Source organism: Lepidochelys kempii, chromosome 7, assembly GCF_965140285.1.
Source record: "Lepidochelys kempii isolate rLepKem1 chromosome 7, rLepKem1.hap1, whole genome shotgun sequence".
In the NCBI taxonomy this organism is placed as follows: Eukaryota; Metazoa; Chordata; order Testudines; family Cheloniidae; genus Lepidochelys; species Lepidochelys kempii.
The window spans coordinates 52080546-52100117 of record NC_136386.1 but is presented as its reverse complement, the minus strand read 5'-3'; the positions used below and the strand labels follow the sequence as shown (position 1 = coordinate 52100117).

The window sequence follows — 19572 nt, the reverse complement described above, 5'->3', positions numbered from 1 at the left end:
GCTCTGAGGGTGAGTTTTTATACTTTCGGGTCACCGCCTGAGCTGCTGAGGGGCAGGCTCAGAACTCCCTGGCTCCGCCTACTCCGGCACCTGGATGGGCTCGTCCCTCTCCGGGGAGGCAGGGAGCCACACCACCTCACTACAGTGGCAGAGATGATGGCGTCTGCAATAGAGTTTTGATGGTGTCCACCACTGTCTTTATGAGGGGTAATGCTACCCGTGAGGGCCCCGAGGATGCTAGGATGTCCACCATGGGATCTGTGTCCTCAACCACCTCCTCGGCCTTGATGCCCAAGTCTTGGGCAGCCCTGCAGAGCAACTGCTGTAAAACTCTGTTGTCCTCTACCGCAGGGACTATGGACGTCCCTGCCAACGCTTCATCCGCCGACAAAGAGGAGGAAGCATGTGCTGGTGGTGGAAGCTCCCTGCCATCTGCCCTGGATGGGTCACATGACTCCCGGGGCAGCGCTGGAGGTGGTGCCAATGACGGTGCCGGGGCGATAGGCGGCGACGGTATCAGTCTCACAGGAGGGAGCTGCATCGACTCACTCACAGGAGCCGCCGGGGTCGGGGGGCCTGGTGCCGACATCGGAACCTGGGCCGTAGGTGCCTGCATCAAGGTCAACGTCAACAACGGTGCAGGCGTGGGAGACGGGTGTGTCAACGTTATGAAGGTCGGTGCCGAAGTCGGAGCCAAGCATGGTGCCAGAGTCAACGACAGTGCTGGAGGAAAAGGCGTCGGGACCGTAGGCGCTGGATGCGGATGCACAGCGGAATGCGGTACATAAGTGGCAGAGGTGACTGAAGACGTTGTTGAGCATGGGCCCTGGGTTCCTCCCTAACCCTGGTGATAAGCCCAGGGAGTCCAGAAGGGCCACTGAGGCAGGTTCTGCCACTGCAGAGGCCACACCTGATGCTCCCTTCTGCCTCTGCCAGACCTCGCTCTCCGGCTTCTTCTCCTACTTGAGCGATAGGAGTCGGGCTCTGACACTGAGGTCTCAGACACTGAAGACCACGGAGGAGCCGATCCTCGGTGTCTCGAACAGCGAGAGCACAGGGAGTAGGAAGGCTCTCTGTCGGAGTGTATAGGTGCCGATGGACAAGGCAAAGGGGAGTGCCTCGACATCATAGCTGGCTGTCCCTTAGAATGCACCAGAGGACGGGGCTCCATCAGCACTGAGGGTTCCTCTCTGGCAGGTGAGAATGGTGCCATCAGGTGGAGGCGATCTCTGGCGGCCTGGTACGCTTCCAGTGTGGACGGGAGCTGCAGTTGCTGCATAGGCACCAGTGATCGAGGTGGGGCCAGACTCGACTGCCTCACCTGGATAGGAGTCGACACAGTCCTGGAAGGAGACGCCGAGGAGTGGCCCGCCTGGGGTCGCACTTCTCGAGGCTTAGCCGGAGAATGGTAGTCTGGCTTTTTCTTCTTTTGAGGCACCAGTGAATGGGAGCGGTGACTACTATCAGAAGGTGATGCTGAGCGTCCCTGGAGGAGTCCTTCCTCAGCGCTGAAGTCGTCAACAGCACTGGGGCGCTCCGTGTCAAGGATGATACCATCGGGGTTGGGTATCTTGAGCCCAGGTCAGAGTGGGGGCACAAGGCTGCCTCCATGAGGATCACCTTCAGCTGCTGTTCCCATTCTTTAAGTGTTCTCGGGCGGAACTCGTGGCAGATCTTGCAACAATCTTTCTGATGAGTCTCCCCCAGGCACCGAAGACACGAAAAGTGCAGATCACTCTTAGGCATGCGCTTGGCACAAGCCACGCAGTTCTTAAATCCCGGGGACAGCGACATGCCACGGTGCCGGGGCCAGAGTTGGGCGGGGGGCGGGAACCCCCAACTACAATACTATACTAAACTTTAAATTGGTACTACTCACTAACTAACTATATACACAGAATAACAAAGAAAACTTGCTGATCAAGAGCCAAGGGAAGTTCCAGCCACCGTCACTGGGGGTAAGAAGGAACTAAAGGGGTAGCAGGTCGGCCGGGCTATATATTAGGCGCCATAAGGGCGCGACTCCAGGGGGCACCCAGGCCGACCCGACGGATGCTGCTACGGGAAAAATCTTCCGGCCATCATGCACGTGCATGTGCACACACCTGATTGGAACCAATGTGAACAAGCACTCGAAGAAGAACCTTCTTTTTGATAAACTAAATAGACTGAATTCCTTGAGTGTCTCACTATAAGGCATGTTTTCCAATCCTATAATCATTTTTTTTCTCTGAACTCTTTCCAATTTATCAAAATCCATCTTGAACTGTGGACACCAGAACAGGACACAGTATGCCAGCAGCAGTCACACCAGTGACAAATACAGAGGTCATATAACCTCTCTACTTCTACTCAAGAATCAACTTTTTTTATATCCAAGGATTGCATTAGCCACAGAAGCTCATGTTGCACTGACTATCTACCACAACCCCAAATCTTTTCCAGTCACAACTCCTTCTGATGCTGATCCATGCATCTCAGAATCAGCATCATCAGGAAAGCAGTGGCAGGACCAGCAGCAGGACAGCATATTTTTAAAGGATACACGGGACAATCGTGTGCAAAGAATGTTTTTCGGTGGTTTTCTTCCAGTGAGCCTTAGAGTGACGATCACAAACGATGTGACTGTCCCCTTTCTCCTCCCCTCTTACTAGCTCTGGTTATATCAGGCTAGCTAGAGCAGGTTAAATGACAATTGACAGGTTCTATTCCTTTCTCACCTCTTTGCTGCCATGCTGCCTGCCACGGTAATAGCACCAATAATCCCCATTTGTTTATACTTAGGAACAGTGCTAGACAACCACTTCCTGATCACCATATGCATATCGTCCTGCAGAGAGAAGGAGAATGAGGCATTACAAGTAGTCACCATGTATGCATTTGTGTGTGTTAATGGTACTGCTGTGAACATCTCACTTTTCAACACTCAAAACTTGCAATAGAGCTCATTTACTTCCCTGTTAATTTCCTCCAGACAACGGGGCAGCCAGACCATGGGAAGTACATCCTTGTCAGGAAAAACACATGTTGTGACTGACTCTAACAGCAACCCAAAGCAAGAGGACAGTGAGTTTCAGCTGGCCTGTCCAGTTGAGTGTACCCCAACTCCCTAATGTCATAAACTGCATCTAAAAGGTGTCATATAAGATATCAGTAGAAAGCTAATAGCTTACTTATCAAAAAGAAAGGGAGTACTTGTGGCACCTTAGAGACTAACCAATTTATTTGAGCTGTAGCTCACGAAAGCTTATGCTCAAATAAATTGGTTAGTCTCTAAGGTGCCACAAGTACTCCTTTTCTTTTTGCGAATACAGACTAACACGGCTGTTACTCAGAAACCTTACTTATCATCAATATCATTGGGTGGTGTATGTATGGAGGACAAATTCAAAATTACAAATATATTAGGGATTATGTTATCAAAAAGTGTGCCTGCCAGACAGGGCTGAAGTTACCCCACACTAGATATAACAATGTGGTTCTGCCATCCTGAAGTTATTTCCAAGTTACATTAAGAATCAATGGGAATGCAAATTACATAAAAGGTAAACGGGACCAGCAAGCCAATAAGGGGAAGAGATAACCACTCAGCATCATGGCAGGGAGAGGGGAGTATAGGAACAGATCAATTTGCAATTTAGCAAACACCAGCAGGGGAAAAACCCAGCATGGAATGTCCTTTATCAGGAGACTCCATGTCGCCTACCTCACAGCTTGAATGAACTTTGCTTTAGGGGAACCCTTCAGAAGAATCCATTTAAAAGGTTCACTGAACTATAAAAGAGGGGCAAAGAACCTCAAGTGATCTTTCACCTAAGAAGACAAAGAAACCAAGCACTTTGGACCTTGTGGGAGATCCTGATCAGACGGGTGCTCAGCCATATTGCTGGAAGGTAGATTGGTAAGCAAACTATCTTGAACAAAGACTGCAGCTTGCTGAGTGAAGTCTTAGCCACTAGACAGTGTTTTTCACTTTTATTTGCTTGTAATCATTTCTAACACTATCCTTGATATCTGAACTTACTTAAAATCCCATCTCCTTTTATTAATAAACTTGTTTTACTTTTAATCTCAACTGACCCAGTGCTGTGTCTGAACTGAAGTGATAGTTTACTCCAGTTAAAGTGATAAGCTGAGCACATTTTGTCATTTTAGAGGAGCAAACAAACATTATTTCTCTGAGCATTCCAGGAGAGGCCTGGATACTTCAGAGCAGATGATTTTGGGGAAATTTGGGACAGGGAGTGTGTTGGGGTCACCCCTGCATAAGGTAACCGGGTGACAGAACGTAGAGTAGGGCTGTTGTGTTGTAGACAGGCTGCTGGAGTGAGAACTGCTTAACACAGAGACACTCAGTGCGTGCTTGTCTGTAGGCTTGTCCTGGTGATGAATCACAGCAGCAAAGCATTCAAAGCACTCAGAATACAGAGCAGGCAGTGACACAGCCTCTCACTGTCTGGGTTGCACTCTGGAACGTGACAGTGACCTCCTTTACTATGGGGACACTGGCCACACACCCACAGTTAAAGATGCAACCAACGTTCCAAAATTAGGCTCGTTTTGACCTTTGTTCTAGTTATTTAATGAAAAAGTGTGTAGAAGAATATTTTTTATTTGGAGGCTCTATACTGTTTCTAAGCCCAGGTCTCACAACTTCCAATTTTCACAAGATTTTTCAGCTACTTTTGCCTGACCATTGCCTCATTGACGGGTATGAAAATTCAAACCTATGTATTTGAACACGCTGTTGTTACATTGTAATTGACTAGTTCCCTAGGATGCTGTATAATAAGCTGGAAGTCAATTCAGACATAAAATGGATTTGGTAACACACATTTGTCCTCTAGAGTTTTAGATATCAAACTACAGATAACAAAGCTCTGAAGTCTAACACTTCGATGCAGCAGAGAAAATACTCCTTTGAGGAAGGTAACTCTTCAGGGGCGAAATCTGTTTTGTTTCTGTCTTGCAAACCTTAAGAGAGAAGGTTTAGAGAGAAGCTCTCCCGCAGCAGACCTATTGGGGGTGCAGTAGCTGAGCTATGCTTCCTGAAGGATTCCTAAGGTGTGTAGATGTCAAGTTCTGCTGCTGTGCCCCTCAGGATGTGTGCAGGCAGTGTCTCTCCAGTGGAGCTAATCAGGTGTGCGGTAGCAGCAGGGAGTTCCTCCTGTGTGGAAGAGGAATGAGCTCCACAGGAAAAAAGTCTGGAGCAGGAAACGGGCTCACAACCATCAAACTTGGGGGGGCAAAGAGAGGGTGAGGGGAGGAAATTTTAAAATTAAAAAGGTACTGTGCACCAGAAATCCCCACATGGAGGAGGGCTGTATAGGCTGCACCATCCTGGGCCTGCTGCTGCTGTCTCCACACCACACAAGCTCTGCAAACTAGCACAGCAACGGGAGAAAGACCAGGGATTTGTTTCCTTCCTGCCCGCATTGTCTCTCTCCCCCTCCACTCACCTGAATATAGCTGTCTTCCTGCCTCTGGCTGAATGCCAACTCGCCAAGAATGTAGAAGAGTTTCCGGATTTGCTGTGGATTCAGCTTCTCCGTATAGTCTAAAATGTTCTGTAATAGAGAAGTGTCAAAATAGCCATAATACCCTGACAGGCCCTTCTCACACTCCAAATAGCACACCTGATTGTCAGTAACAAGAATTTACTTTTCTCTTTTGCACATACTCAGGAGAAAGCTACTACTGTGCATTCAAATTAAAGAAGCATCAATTCATATGTCATCTGTGGGCTACATTACTGCAATTCCCCATGACTGAGGCTGAAAGTGAAGACATGCAAAATGTAGCTGCCCGCTTCTTCCATGACTTTGGTCACCAGAAGCATGTTAAATCTGTGCTCGAGTCCTTCTACTGACATCCAGTCTGCTTCCATTGCCACTTTAAGGCTTTGATCCTAGTTTCAAAGCAGGTCCCAAGTGCATTAATGATCATGGTGGGATGGAGAATAATATGGAAAATGATATAATGCCATTCTATAAATCAGTGGTGTGGCTTCATCTGGATACTATGTGCAGCACTTGACACCCTATCGCTGAATGGATATTGCAGAACTAACAGGGGTTCAGAGAAGGGTGACAAGAATGAGTGAGTGCCTGGAGAAATTCTCCTAGGAAGAGAAATTGAAAAGACTGGGGTTGTTACCCTACAGAGCGGACAGACAAAAAGGGACATGACAAAAGTCTATAAAACAGTGAATGATCTAGAGAACGAAGATTAGGAGGGCTGTTTGCTCCTTGTTCTTGTGATAAGAGGGGGAGTTCAATGACATTGGAAGGTGCCAAACTCAAAACTGATAAAAGGTGATTCAACCATTGGATCTTGACAAAAACTAATATTCTGGTAGAGATGCCTACAGCTAAGGTTGCCTAACACTTTCCATTTCAAGCCTCTGTTTTCAATTGCTCATAACTTTGCCAAATTGTAACGGTTTAGATTGGAATTTTCTACACCTGGACTCTGCCTCAAGCTACTTTTTTTCCTTTATGAAAATGATTGTTTCCCAGAACTAGGCTAGTTTTTCCACTACTTGGTAATTTTGCTCATGTTAATATTTTTATCCAACTATTTCTCTGAAAAGCACTAGCAAGTCCGTGATTTGGAGCAGGAACTTGGAATTTGCAGGGGATGATCTTGGGGTCAAAGAGTTGCCATTTGCTGTCCCCATGAAATGTATCAAATTATAAGCCTCCCAAAAGTGCCAATTGCACATGCTCAGTAGAGCTTTATGGAGGATTCTTGCTAAAATCTCTGAACATTCTGTCTGTGCTGAGCATGCTCTATCCTCATAGAGATCCCTATGTGCCAAATACACTAAGCATCCTCGACCTCTACAGAGCTCACCACCTGCCTAATGCACAAAATATGCTCCCCAGACTCCACTGAGCCTCATACAGATTAGGCATAAAGCTAAAGCTCTGGGTCGGTTGCGATGCACTACAGCTGCTATCCCGCAGTTTGGCTTAGGGGAGGGTGTAATGGGCCGGCAGTAGAAGGAGACCATGAATTCTAGTTTCAGCTTTTCCACTAACTAGTGTTATGTCTATACTCTTCAGGGTCCTTATTATTGAGGAAATCCTAACAGCCCTACCTCCAGAGGCAGGCATATATAATTTCCCTCCATTTAATGAGGGGGTAAGCGAGAGGTTGCACAAGGTCACACGTGGCAGAGCTGAGAATAGAACATGGGTCTCCAACATGGCAGAGCCAAGCCTCACCCATTCAGCCACAATGTGCCAAATCTAAGTGCTTTGCTGTGCTGTCTATAACCACTAGACCATACTCCCCTCCAGAGCCAAGAATAGACTCCAGCATTCCCAACATTCCTCTGCTGTCTAGTAAATAATTATGTAAGTTACTTGCAAAGGTGCACTGCATTCCCCCTCATGATTGGTCCACAGAGGGTATTAGGCTGTTATCCTCTGAGTCTAACAGTTGTTCCTTAGCTAGAATGGTAGAGGTCTTTGCTGTGGATACAAAGGTCAGCACATGCAAAGATCAACATGGTTCCTCATGAAGGAATTTCTGATTTTTTTTCCCCATTTTCCTTTTTAAAAATCCTAGCAAGTTACATACTAAAACCTTACATTAAAAAGAACATTATGACTGCAAAGTCAAGCCACTCTCAGTTTGGAAACGCTTGATTTAAGACTGCATATACAACTTTAATTTGGTCGTCCTTTGTGTAGGCCCCATTCAGGGTACAGGATTGGCAGTGGTTCTGTCCCTGTTAGCCAAGACCATTATAATGCATATGCACAAAGAAACCGAATTAAGATTGCATGGGCAACCTTTTTTCTGACACTTTCTAACTTTTGAGGGCTGGACTTTAGAACCTTAATGTTCTTTTACCAACTTTTTTTAAAATGCAATTTGTTTGTTTTTTTTAAAACACAAAAAACAGAAATTTCATCACAAGGAATCATATTGATCCCCCAACTTGGGTCATCACAGGATTTGGATCTTGAGATCCACAGCACAGACCTCTAATCACTTGCACTAACGAAGTATCTGGTAGCATCAGGAGGTTGTTATTCTCAGTGTGGGTCAGGCACTAGAGGAAGATGAGACACACATTTGCCAGTGGGTTTCAGAGCTATCTGCCAGAAAGCAGATGAATCTAGAGACTCAGGACTCTTGGGTTCAATTCCAAGTTCTAGATGAGAATGTGCCCTACAACTTTCTGGCCCTGTACTCCCACAAGCTTGTCGTTCTCTCCCGCACCTACCTCCATTTCCTGCACTCTCTCCATATCACCTCCCAGGCTCCTACCTTGTCCTCCCCCCTACTCTTATCCTCCCCACCCCCTTACCTCGTCCTCACCCCTACTCTTATCCTCCCACTTCCCTATACTCCCAAGCTCTTATCCCCAACATGAAACAGCAGTAGGTCAAATCACACTAGAGAACTTCTAGTGTGCAGCAGCAGGGTCCACAGAGTTAGTGCATGACACATTGGAGTACTGTAGATTTACACCTGTAACAGGACAGCTGGGCCCTGTGATTAAAACAGGTCAGTTCCCCTGTGCTAGACCAGGTGCTCCCAGCTGAGCTAATCAGAGGTGCGAGTGCTGCACCTGGGCTATAAAGGGGTCAGAGTGTATTCCAGTGAGGGCAGAGCTGGAAGGGGAACTGCAGAGAAAAGCTGCAGGGAGAGAGGGTATCTGCAGTGGTCCCCGAGGACAGGAGTTGGGGCTGAGAAACAAGACCCAGCTGAAAGTTTTGATTTTCTTTTGGGAGAAGGGAAGTGAAGCCTTGCATTTTCTCCAGCTGCTCTGAGACCAGGAAGGGGCAGTACCTCAGGAAGGAGTGGTTGTGCCCAGCTTAAGGCTGGGTGAAAGATTTTTTTTGTATTTGTTTTTGGTACTGTGTGAATAAAAAACAGATCCCCAAGAAAGGCTATAATTGGATGAGAATGACTGTGGCATTTTTGAGGGGCCCTGAAAAAGAGGAAACAAAGGAAGGGCACTGTAGAGCAACCTCTGGCCACGATGGGGTGCCCAGGAGGCAACCTACCCTGTTACAACACCCTGCTTTCCACACACTAACTCATCCTATAGACAAGCCCTAAGTGTGGACCATTCACAAACAGATACACTACCTTCACAAAGGTGGCATAGCGAATCAATGAGGAGGTATGCAGAGTCACCAGGTCAGTGAGCACATCCAGAGAAATGTCCACTTCTACATCATTTCCACCACAAATGTGAGTCACCAATGCACTCACAACTTCCTGAAGGAAAAACCCCACAAGAAACCAACAGTGAAAAGCAAATAAAAAAATATCTGTTCTGTACCAGAAGACCCTTGGAACAACAACAAAGTATATGCTACACCATATAAGATGGCAACCAAATAACAGTCCACCATAAATTAAAGGAAAGGGCTAGGGTTCCATGAGCTTAGATGAGAATTCACCTCTTTTGCCTTGGGCTCAGCACAGCTTTAATATTGTGGATTATTCCATCCTTTGAGACTGCTTCCATAGGTATGCAGTTGTATATGGTGTGACACTGCACCCCATATTCTTTGCAGTGATATTATTATGATATGATTAGGACATAATTATAATGTATTTTATGCAAGATAAGTCATGTGAGGTGTCACTCCAAGGTTATGATTTGCTAAACATGATTATCTTATGTGTATGCATGTATCATTTTTGTATCTGACGTGATTAATATTGACTATGTATCTGTATTGCAAATGTAGTTACACCTGGGTAATGCCCAGTAGAAAAAATGCTTTCAGTCTAGATAGTGGGTGGGGAAGGGCCTATTCAGAGTAATGGGCCATTAGGAAAAAACAGTAGGCCTTAGGAGAAGCTTATCTCCCACCTGGTGAGCCTTCCTCTAAAAGCTCCAAACAGCCTGTGTGTGATGGCTGCTATGACTCTACAAGGACACGTTATGAGACCACATGTCATCTTGGGATGTCAGTATTTTTCCACAGACTGCTCTGGGAACCAAACTTTGAGAACAAAGTGTTCCTGCCATATGCAAAAGCTATATAAGAAGCGACATCATCTAGTGTTCTTCGCTCCCCACACAAGAAGATTCCTGAAAAACACCTGAAGAACAAATACTGAACTGCAGGAAGTGCTGGACGCAGGCTAAAGAGATTTTTAGCCTGTGAATGAAACAACTGGGGATTCCAAGCTGTAAAGCAAGTGCAGCTTGCCCCTTAAGAATCTGCAGCCTCCTTGTATCATCTCTTAGCGTGAGAATCTGCTATTCATATCGAATCTATTTAATGTATTAAGCTTAGTTTGTGTTTTTTGTTTATTTTCTAGGTAATCTGCTTTGATTTGTTTGCTATCACTTAAAATCTATCTTTTGTAGCTAGTAAACTTGTTTTTGCTTTATCTAAACCAGTGAGTTGGAGTGAAGTGTGTGGGAATCATAACTCAGGGGCAAAAGGCTGTTGCATAATCCTTTCCAAATTGAGAGAGGGGGGTGAATTTTATGAGCTTACACTGTACAGTTCCGTGTGCCACGCAATACGGTATAATTTTGGGTTTATACTTCAAAGGGGGTGCATGCCTGAGGAGCTGGTAGTAGCCTTCCTATGCAGAGGCTGGTCAGAGAGCCTGCTTGTAACTGTGTGTGCCTCTACCTGTATGTATACTGGTGAAAGTGCAGGCTGGAGGGCTTTTCAGCTTGTTACAGCTGTACAGTGTGAGAGGGAGCCCAGGCTGGTGGGTCAGGGGGCTCAGTGGTACCCCAGTTCCAGGTTGCATCTGGGGGGGGGGGGAACCTTCCACATATGATTCCCGTCTGCCATGGTCCTACTCATCCCTATCCAGATGCTCTATCTGTGTCCCAAGTGGCCCCATCACAAGAATACTTGGTTGGCATGTCCTCTATAGAACAATTTTTATCTTCAAAGTACTATACAAATAGTAACTAATTCATCCTCCTCAGTACTCCCCACAGAGTTCAGTTCTTAGCCCTCTGATTTCATATCTGCTTTCTCTTTTGATCATCTTAACCTGTCCTTTGCAGTACTCAACTGTACATTTCTTTTGACACCTGTATTTCTGCCAGTCTTGAACAAGAAAATCTGTAGCTTTGTCTCAGATTCATTCACATAAAGAAACGTTTCAAAACCAGAAAGTCATCTTGAAATTCAACTGCATCTCTTCTAATTCCCTTCTCAGTTCAGAGCACATCCAATGTCCCCAATCTTGCTCTTATCCTTTAGCCTGATTTCCAGTTTTCCAAAAGCCTTTGGCTCTGTATGTAATTGTGTGTTTCCCTTCTGCATTCATGCTTGCACTGCTGTGTCTTCCTGATCCACACTCTTCCCAGGTCTCATCTTTCCAGATTCTGGTACATGCAGAATGCTTCTCCCTGCCTCATCAAGTGAAAGAAGATCACCTCCAATCTCACACAGCTTCACTGACTTCTCAGTCATTTCCAGTAGTAGTAGTAGTAGAAGAAGAAAAGAGAGAGAGCCTGGAACACTGGGCCTGGTGCAAGATCTAAGGCCTGAACCAGAGGCTGTGAACCAAAGCCAGGCCATGGATTAAAGAAGTTCACTGCCCAGTACATGAACTTAGCAAAGTTGTTGCAAGTGTACTAGGCACTAAATATATTCCAGCTAGTACAGATACATCCCAATCTACTACAAGATAAGATGGTTTGACAAAATAATGAATAGGGATGTTTTGTCCGAGATATCAGGAACAAGGGGAGGTAATAAACAGATGTCATAAAACACATAAGATGGTGTTTAAGTTGTTTATCCCAGTTGTTTGTCTCAGGCCTGGTCTACACTCGGGGGTTGGGGAGAGGGGGGGAGATTGACCTAAGATACACAACTTCAGCTACGAGAATAGCATAGCTGAAGTCGACATATCTTAGGTAGACTTACCTCACGTCCTCACGGCGCGGAGTCGACTGCTGCCGCTCCCCCATCGACTCCGCTTCCGCCTCTCGCCGTGGTAGAGTACAGGAGTCGATGGCCGAGCAATCGGGGATCAATATATTGCGTCTACACTAGATGTGATAAATCGATCCCTGATCGATCGATCACTACCCGCCGATCCGGCAGGTAGTGTAGACATACCCTCAGTCTATAAATGTCAGGATATCTCACCTTAACTCTTTGTGTGGCCTAGGGGACAGCAGAGATTCCTGCTACTGACTGAGCTACTCCTTGCCTCTGGGCACTCATGTGTTAATGTACCTGTAGAGCCAGGGCACTAGGACTGTGCCTTGAGAGCAATAAACCTGGCCAAGGGCCTTTGTCACTGCACAGGGCCTGTGATCTCTATTTATGAGTAAAGGTCTGCTGAATTAGCAGGCTGTCTTATCTGCTGTTAGTACTGATAAAATTGGAGTTCCAAGACAGAAGCACTGGGCAGACCAAATAGCATTACTGAGGCAATGACATTCCAGCCTTCAGCCCTTAACAATACAGTAACTCCTCACTTAAAGTCGTCCCAGTTAACGTTGGGAACATGCTCGTTTAAAGTTGCGCAATGCTTCCTTATAACGTTTCTTGGCAGCTGCCTGCTTTGTCCACTGCTTGCAGGAAGAGCAGCCCATTGCAGCTAGCTGGTGGGGGCTTGGAACCAGGGCGGACCGGCAGCCCCCATATCAGCTCCCTGCTCCCCTAAGTTCCCTGTGCGGCAGCCGCCCAGCAGGCTATCAATTGCTGGCAGTTCACTTGTCCCTCCCCTGACTGCCATGTGCTGCTTCTGCCCTCTGCCTTGGAGCTGCTCCCAGGAGCCTCCTGCTTGCTGTGCTTGTAAGAGGGTGGCTAATGTCCCCTTCCCCCCTGCTCTTGCTCCCCACTTATCCCTTCTCCACACAGAGCAGGGTGGGGACTCGACAGGGCTCCGGACGGAGAGAGCTTGCTGGTCACAGCTGGTGTCTCAACTTCCTGATAGACTTAAAAAGGCAATGTATTTAGAGTGATGTCAGCATACTTAAAGGGGCAATGCGCACCTCTCTCTCTCTCTCCCCCCGACACAGGGTGTGTGTCTCTGTCTCTGTGTGCCATGCTGTCTCCCCTCCCTCCATTCGTGCTGCCTTGTAGAGTGTGCGGCTACATTCACAACAATGTGTTAACCCTTGAGGGCTCAGCCGAGTGCTAGTTCATCATTGCTGTGTACGGTATTAAATTGTTTAAAACTTATACTGTGTGGATAGATAGATTAGATAGATGTTTTTAGTCTGGTGAAAAAAATTTCCGTGGAACCTAACCCCCCCTATTTACATTAATTCTTATGGGGAAATTGGATTAGCTTAACATCGTTTTGCTTAAAGTTCCATTTTTCAGGAACATAACTACAACGTTAAGCGAGGAGTTACTGTACCAGATACAGTTCAAAATTGACTTTCTTGATTCACAAACCCTCCATGGGTTTCCAGTTGCTTTCCTAGACTTTTTCTCTATCAGCTTCTCTGTCTGCTCACTCTACTTAATTTAGCGCTGGTCTCCTCCATGTTACTCCTTAAAGTCTGGCACTACTGCTGACAGTCATTTTCTTTCCAGCTCCTGCCACCGTAAACAGCTTCCTGACTCACCATCCCAGTTCATATAAACTGAAAGCCAGTAGGAGAACACTTCAATCTTCTTGGAAATTCTATAAGAGATTTAAAAGTAGCTATACCTGAACAAAAAAACTTCAGAAACAGACTTCAAAAAGAAGCTGCAGAACTAAAATTCATTTGCAAATTTAACACCATTAATTTGGACTTGAATAGGGACTGGGAGTGGCTGGCTCATTACAAAAGCAATTTTGCCTCTCCTGGAATTGACACCTCCTCATCAATTATTGGGAGTGGACTACATCCACCCTGATCAACATGTCCCTGTCAACACTGGTTTTCCACTTGTGAGGTAAGTCCCTTCTCTTCATGTGTCAGTATATAATGCCTGCATTTGTAATTTTCACTCCATGCATCTGAAGAAGTGGTTTTTTACCAACGAAAAACTTATGCCCAAATAAATCTGTTAGTCTTTAAGGTGCCACCGGACTCGTTGTTTTTGAAAGCATAGATGTTCTCCCCTACTCACACCTCAACTTGTTTCTCCATTTATTATTTAACTTTGTATCTACATTATTGAGTTTATATAACATTTTCAGAAGCAGTTTGAGTGAAAGATATTGTACAAAACAAGGTGGAAATATCTGTAACTCCTATGTAGAGGATTCATTGATCTCCAGGTTTTTTTGACGTTCTTACTTTGGTCTGCAGTCCTGTCAGAACTCGTGTTTAACAGAGTAAAAGTATATGCTATTATATATTTCAAAATATACCTGCTGACAGTAAGAGTCAAAGGCTGAAAATGCTTGCTTGTACATGCAGCTGCCAAAGGAGACGACACATGGATCAGCAGAGTGCAGAAAGGTCTGAGCCAGTGACAGGATTGATGGGAAGAAGTCTTTGATAACCTGAAAGACAGACATCATGACAGAGACATAAGATTCCCATCATTACTATTTGCTTTCAAAGCTTCCATCCCTCATTTTATGAGTTCCAACTTGAGGAGCACTGCTCTTTATTCTCAAGATCCATAGTTAGTTTAGCATGTGATTCCCTGGCCTCTGACTCTTCCACCTCCTAGATACAGGCTGACGCCATAACAGATTCCCACTTAGATTTGTGCTCTCTATAGGCCTGTTTTGCTTTCAAAACAATGAAAACTTATCCACACAAAAGCTTTTTTTCAGCAACAGAGCACAGCTGCACTCTTGGGGGAGGGATATCTCAGTGGTTTGAGCATTGGCCTGTTAAACCCAGGGTTGTGACTTCAATCCCTGAGGGGGCCATTTAGGGGTCATGGGGAAAAATTGGGGATTGGTCATGCTTTGAGCAGGGGGTTGGACTAGATGACCTCCTGAGGTCCCTTCAAACCCTGATATTCTATGATTCTATGATGCAAACTCTTCATGCAGACATGATGCACCAGTGTAAAATGGGACTTGACACACGTACATGTCTAAATGCAGACCATTTTATACTTGCAAGAAGGTATGGGTTTAAAAATGTAAAGTCTAAGAAAAATGTGAGGCAGAGCAGCATGTCAGGCCTTGGAGGAGGGGGACACTTGTGGTGGGGAGACAGAGGGCAAAAGGGCTTCCTAAGATCTGCAGAACCAGAAACCTACCCTATGCTGCAGGGCAGAGGAGGGCAGTTCTTCTCCAGCAAATTTTGGGAAGTCACAGGAAGGTCGACAAGGCCCACGAGACAAGCTCTGCAAGTGGGTCTTTGTGATTCAGCTCTTTACTGGGTTAGAAACAATCTGCCATATCCCAGGAGGTGGAAAGGGGCATGCTCCCAGTGTGCAGAATCTTAAAGTAGCAGCAGTACTCACCAGTGAGTGATTTCGGAAGGCGCTCTGTAGCAGCTGCTCTGGCACACAGCCCAGTGGAATCTTGTTCCTCAGCACTCTCTCAATTTGCTTCCTGCTCTTGGTGTTTGTAGTATGGATTAGCAGCAGAACGATCAGGTCCAGAACCTTTCACAGAGAAAATAATCACTAATCATATATCCATTATGCAGTGGAACAGAAAATTTCTTACCGATATTTCCTTTCTGCTAGCAGTGTGTCCCACAGTTCTCGGCTGCTCTCCTCTCTCTGCAGCTCATAGGAGGCAGATCAGCATTTTGGTGCCACACAATCAGGCCCTGCTCCTTCTGCTCCCCCTTGGTGCCAAATGAGTTAGTCCCGAGCTCTAACAGTTGCATAATATTGTTAACAAATATTCCAGAGATAATGAAATAACTATGTACATTAGATCAAGGAATGCTTTTAAGTTGTAGACAGGCACTGTCTCATTGTAACGATTCCACTTAACATCTTATCTTTGACTCATGAAACATTCAGGGTGGGTAGAATTGTGGGAGACCCTGCTAGCAGAAAGGAAATCATCATCAAGAAATCTTCCATTCTGCAGCCCTGCATCTCCCACGATTCTGGATGTTTGGGAAGTAACAAGCAGTGAACAGATGTAGGGAGGGTTATGAAACAAAACTTCAAGAGGAAAAAAGTACCTGCCTTTTTGTGAGCTTTCTCGAAAGCCTGCAGCACCATCCTGCCAAAAGAGGCGTCACGCAGAAGACAGAAGGTCCACGCTGTAGTGCTTAACATAGATGTTAGCTGTAGACCAAGGGCCACTTTGCAAATTTCTGAACTGAACCCACTTGGTCATTCCACCCATGAGGTTGCTAAGGATCTCGTGGAGTGTACCTTAATCCCTTCTGGGACAGGAACCTCTAATGATTTATAGGCTTCCACAATACATAGTCTAATCCATCTATCAATGAAGGAATTGGAAGCTCTGAGTCCCTGGCATTTTGGGTGGAAGGACACAAATAGAGAGCCCAATTCTGTATGTTTGAGAGAGATTTTCAATGCTCTTCCAACATCCAAGGTGCACCACATCTTTTCAGTTGGATTATAACAGAGTAGCTTGCCCATTAAATGAAACCAAACTGAGATCTCTTGTTCCAGTCCAGGAGCCCCCAGTGGGGCCAATTAAGAGGGCAGCACCTGGAGGCTATAAGAGGCCTGGTGAGAAAGAGACCTGGTGAAGCAAGGCAGACTGGTTCAGTCAGGAAGAGCAGAAGAGGAGAGCTGCCAGAGAGGGAAGGTGGTTCCTGGGAGAGGGCTGAAGGCAGGAGAGCAGCAAGAGAGGTTTGCTGGCTGGTGTCCCCAAGCCAAAGAGGAGAGGGCCAGAGAGCAGAAGGAGCAGAGGGAGATACCTGCTGGCTCTAAGCTAGAGAGCTGGAGTCAAGGGCCAGAGAGGGGTGAAGAGAGGGAAAGAAGGGGACTGCATACATTTCCTCACCAAAAAGCTGGTCCTTGGAGGAGTCATGAGAGGGCCAGGGAGAATGACGGATGCTCCCAGCAGAGAGTCTGGGAAGAGCAGGGTGGAACCCCAGAAGTAAGAGCTGGGGTGACCGTCCTGGCAGAGGGGCAGAGGAGGACTGACAAGAGTCCAGTGACAACAAAGCTGGGTTTTAAAATCTACATGCACTGGGGTGACATGGACTGTGTTTCAGGACTTTGGAGTTATAGATTTTTGCACTTCGTTTTGTTAATAAACTATGGTTAGGGACTACATGATAAGCTCATAGAGTGAGGTGAGGGGCCATTTGCTAAGCTGCCCTGAGGGAACGAGGAGGCATCCTGGAGGAGGCTACTCGTTCATATGGATGTTGTGGTTTTAGACAGAACCAAGGAAGCACAGCCTCTTGGGAAATGTGGAAGGAGGAATTTACCTTAACAAAAAAGGATGCTGGTGTCCCGAGCCCCAGCCTGACCTCATGGAATACCCAGTAAGACTCATGTATGGATAAGGCTGCCAGCTCCGACTCTCCCTCCTCGCGGACATGACAGCTACTAAGAACAAGTCTTAATGGATAAATGAAAGGCCGACTGTGTGCCTCTGTGTGCGCGCATGTGTCTCTCTCTCTCTCACTCACACACACACACTGTCTTTCACAGACACCTCCCAACACATACTTGAATTATTGTTGTTATTGTTACTTCTTGATTCTTCCTGCAATGCACATATATTCTCTGTAATTTTATTCTTTCAAAGTGCTGTTTTTGAGTTTTTTGACTGGTCTATGCATTTCATCATTTTCATTTCTCTCTTACACTTAAATTTAAAATGCCTAACCTGTCCTGGCTGACGTAATTATTCCTATGGTAAATTTTTTAAAATATATATTATATCTAGGTTTTTTGTTTCTACTTCCTGGTGGAGCACATCCACACATTTCCTCGATAATTTGGTGCAGATAACAAAATTCATTCCGCACATGGATAGAAAAAATTAGAGGGAACATTGGTAGGAACTCCACTTACCTCTCTGACTTGTAGCCCCCGGACCTAACAAAATTAGGGACAGAAGGCTGGGTGCAGGCTGGGCACAACTCATTGTCTGCTGAGCCTGGGAAGGCTACCTCACAAACCAAGCACTGCTTGGATTTGACTCAGTGCTCTCTTTGCTGCTTGGCCATGCCTGTAAGGGGCAGAGGAGCCAGTGGGGAAACTTTGCAGTGAAGGCTCAGGGAGGGAGAACCCTGCTCCCCACTGCCCAAAGAACAAGGCAGAAATGTTAAAATAGAAGGAGTAAGGGCAGGAGCAAAAGGAACAGCCACTGCCACAGAGATAGAGAATCTGGCAGCAAGTGGGGACACAGGGGGGAGGGGGCGTGACCAGAGCGTGTGGCGCCAAAATGCTCATCCACGTCTGTGTGTTGCAGAGAGTCAAGAGCAGCTGAGATGTCCAGAATTGGGGGAAGATGCTGGGCTGCAGAACACAAAGGAAAATAAAGACTAAAAAGAACCATACATTTTTTATCAGCTCTACAGAGAAAGTTCGGGGCTCAATAAGTCACTTAACTGACTGGTCAGACTCTAGTACCACAGGTCGAGGAGGGAGGTGGATTCAGAGGAACCGTCTCTCACATGACTTTCAGACTGGGCTGGATGCATTTGTTATTAAGAATGTTCAGGTGTAAATACAATTCAGAGCAAACCCAGTTAAAAACATGGAGAGAACAAATGCATGGAGACCCACAAGATCTCTTGATCAATGGCAGTTCCTGATCTCCATAGCAAAACCTCCAATCCTGTTGCTGTAGAGGAAGCAAGTGCCCTTGCTAGTGTGTGTCCAAGACAGACGCTCATAACACAGAACAGCTACAGCACAGGAAGAGTCAAGAGAGGCATTACCTTATGGTCAGACACAGAAACAGTGTTCTCAATAGCCTAAGGAGGAAAGAAATAAACAAATAGTTACAATATCATTCTTCTTAACTTCTGTGGATAGGACAAGAAGCAATAGGCTTCAACTGCAGCAAGGGAGGTTTAGGTTGGACATTCCTAACTATCAGGGTGGTTAAGCACTGGAATAAATTGCCTAGGGAGGTTGTGGAATCTCCACCATTGGAGTTTCTTAAGAGCAGGTTAGACAAACACCTGTCAGGGATGGTCTAGATAATACCTAGTCCTGCCATGAGTGCAGGAGACTGGACTAGATGACCTCTTGAGGCCCCTTCCGGTCCTATGATTCTATGAATAGCGTACAGTAATAACAGACTTCAAAACCCACACATCCTATACACTGGAAATGACCAGAGTGGCCAGGCAGATACCATAAGAAATATTGTCAGTTTCTCTTCTCTGCAAACCCATCAATCCAGGATCCTGGATTGCATTGAATACTGCAGAGTCTGGAGGCAGTTCCTAGAGCTCTCATTAAAAGGTAGCTCCCCCTCCCTCACCTCCCTGTATGAAATTTTTCCAGAGCAACAATAATGTCTTCATTGAGGAACAGAACAATTCCCTTAAAAAAATAAAATAAAATTCTAGCCACCATGCCATGTAAAATTTGCAGCACAGTATATTTTCCTCAAATTTCTTCAATGATTCCTCAGTTTTTCCCTCATTCTTGCACAGATCCTGAGGAGCATCTCCACTTGCATCTGAACACCTTACATCACAGGATGCCTGACTTCATCCAGTTATTCTTTTAAGATCTGCTCTTTCCCTCCACTCCTACATCCTCCCACATGAATAAATGTGCAAAT

At 45.9% G+C, this 19572-nt stretch overlaps 1 protein-coding gene across 4 annotated transcripts in view; it reads right to left on the bottom strand.

Moving 5' to 3' along the window:
* Positions 1 to 19572, bottom strand: part of FANCD2 (FA complementation group D2) — a 188493-nt gene that overhangs the window by 131211 nt on the left and 37710 nt on the right. For all 4 annotated transcript variants that reach the window (XM_073352718.1, XM_073352719.2, XM_073352722.1 and 1 more), the window contains exons 14-19: positions 18716 to 18751; positions 15342 to 15485; positions 14284 to 14418; positions 9112 to 9243; positions 5460 to 5567; positions 2721 to 2830 (exon numbers count right to left, since the gene is read on the bottom strand). In XM_073352718.1, coding sequence (XP_073208819.1) covers positions 2721 to 2830; positions 5460 to 5567; positions 9112 to 9243; positions 14284 to 14418; positions 15342 to 15485; positions 18716 to 18751 — 665 coding nt within the window. The remainder of the gene's footprint in view (positions 1 to 2720; positions 2831 to 5459; positions 5568 to 9111; positions 9244 to 14283; positions 14419 to 15341; positions 15486 to 18715; positions 18752 to 19572) is intronic.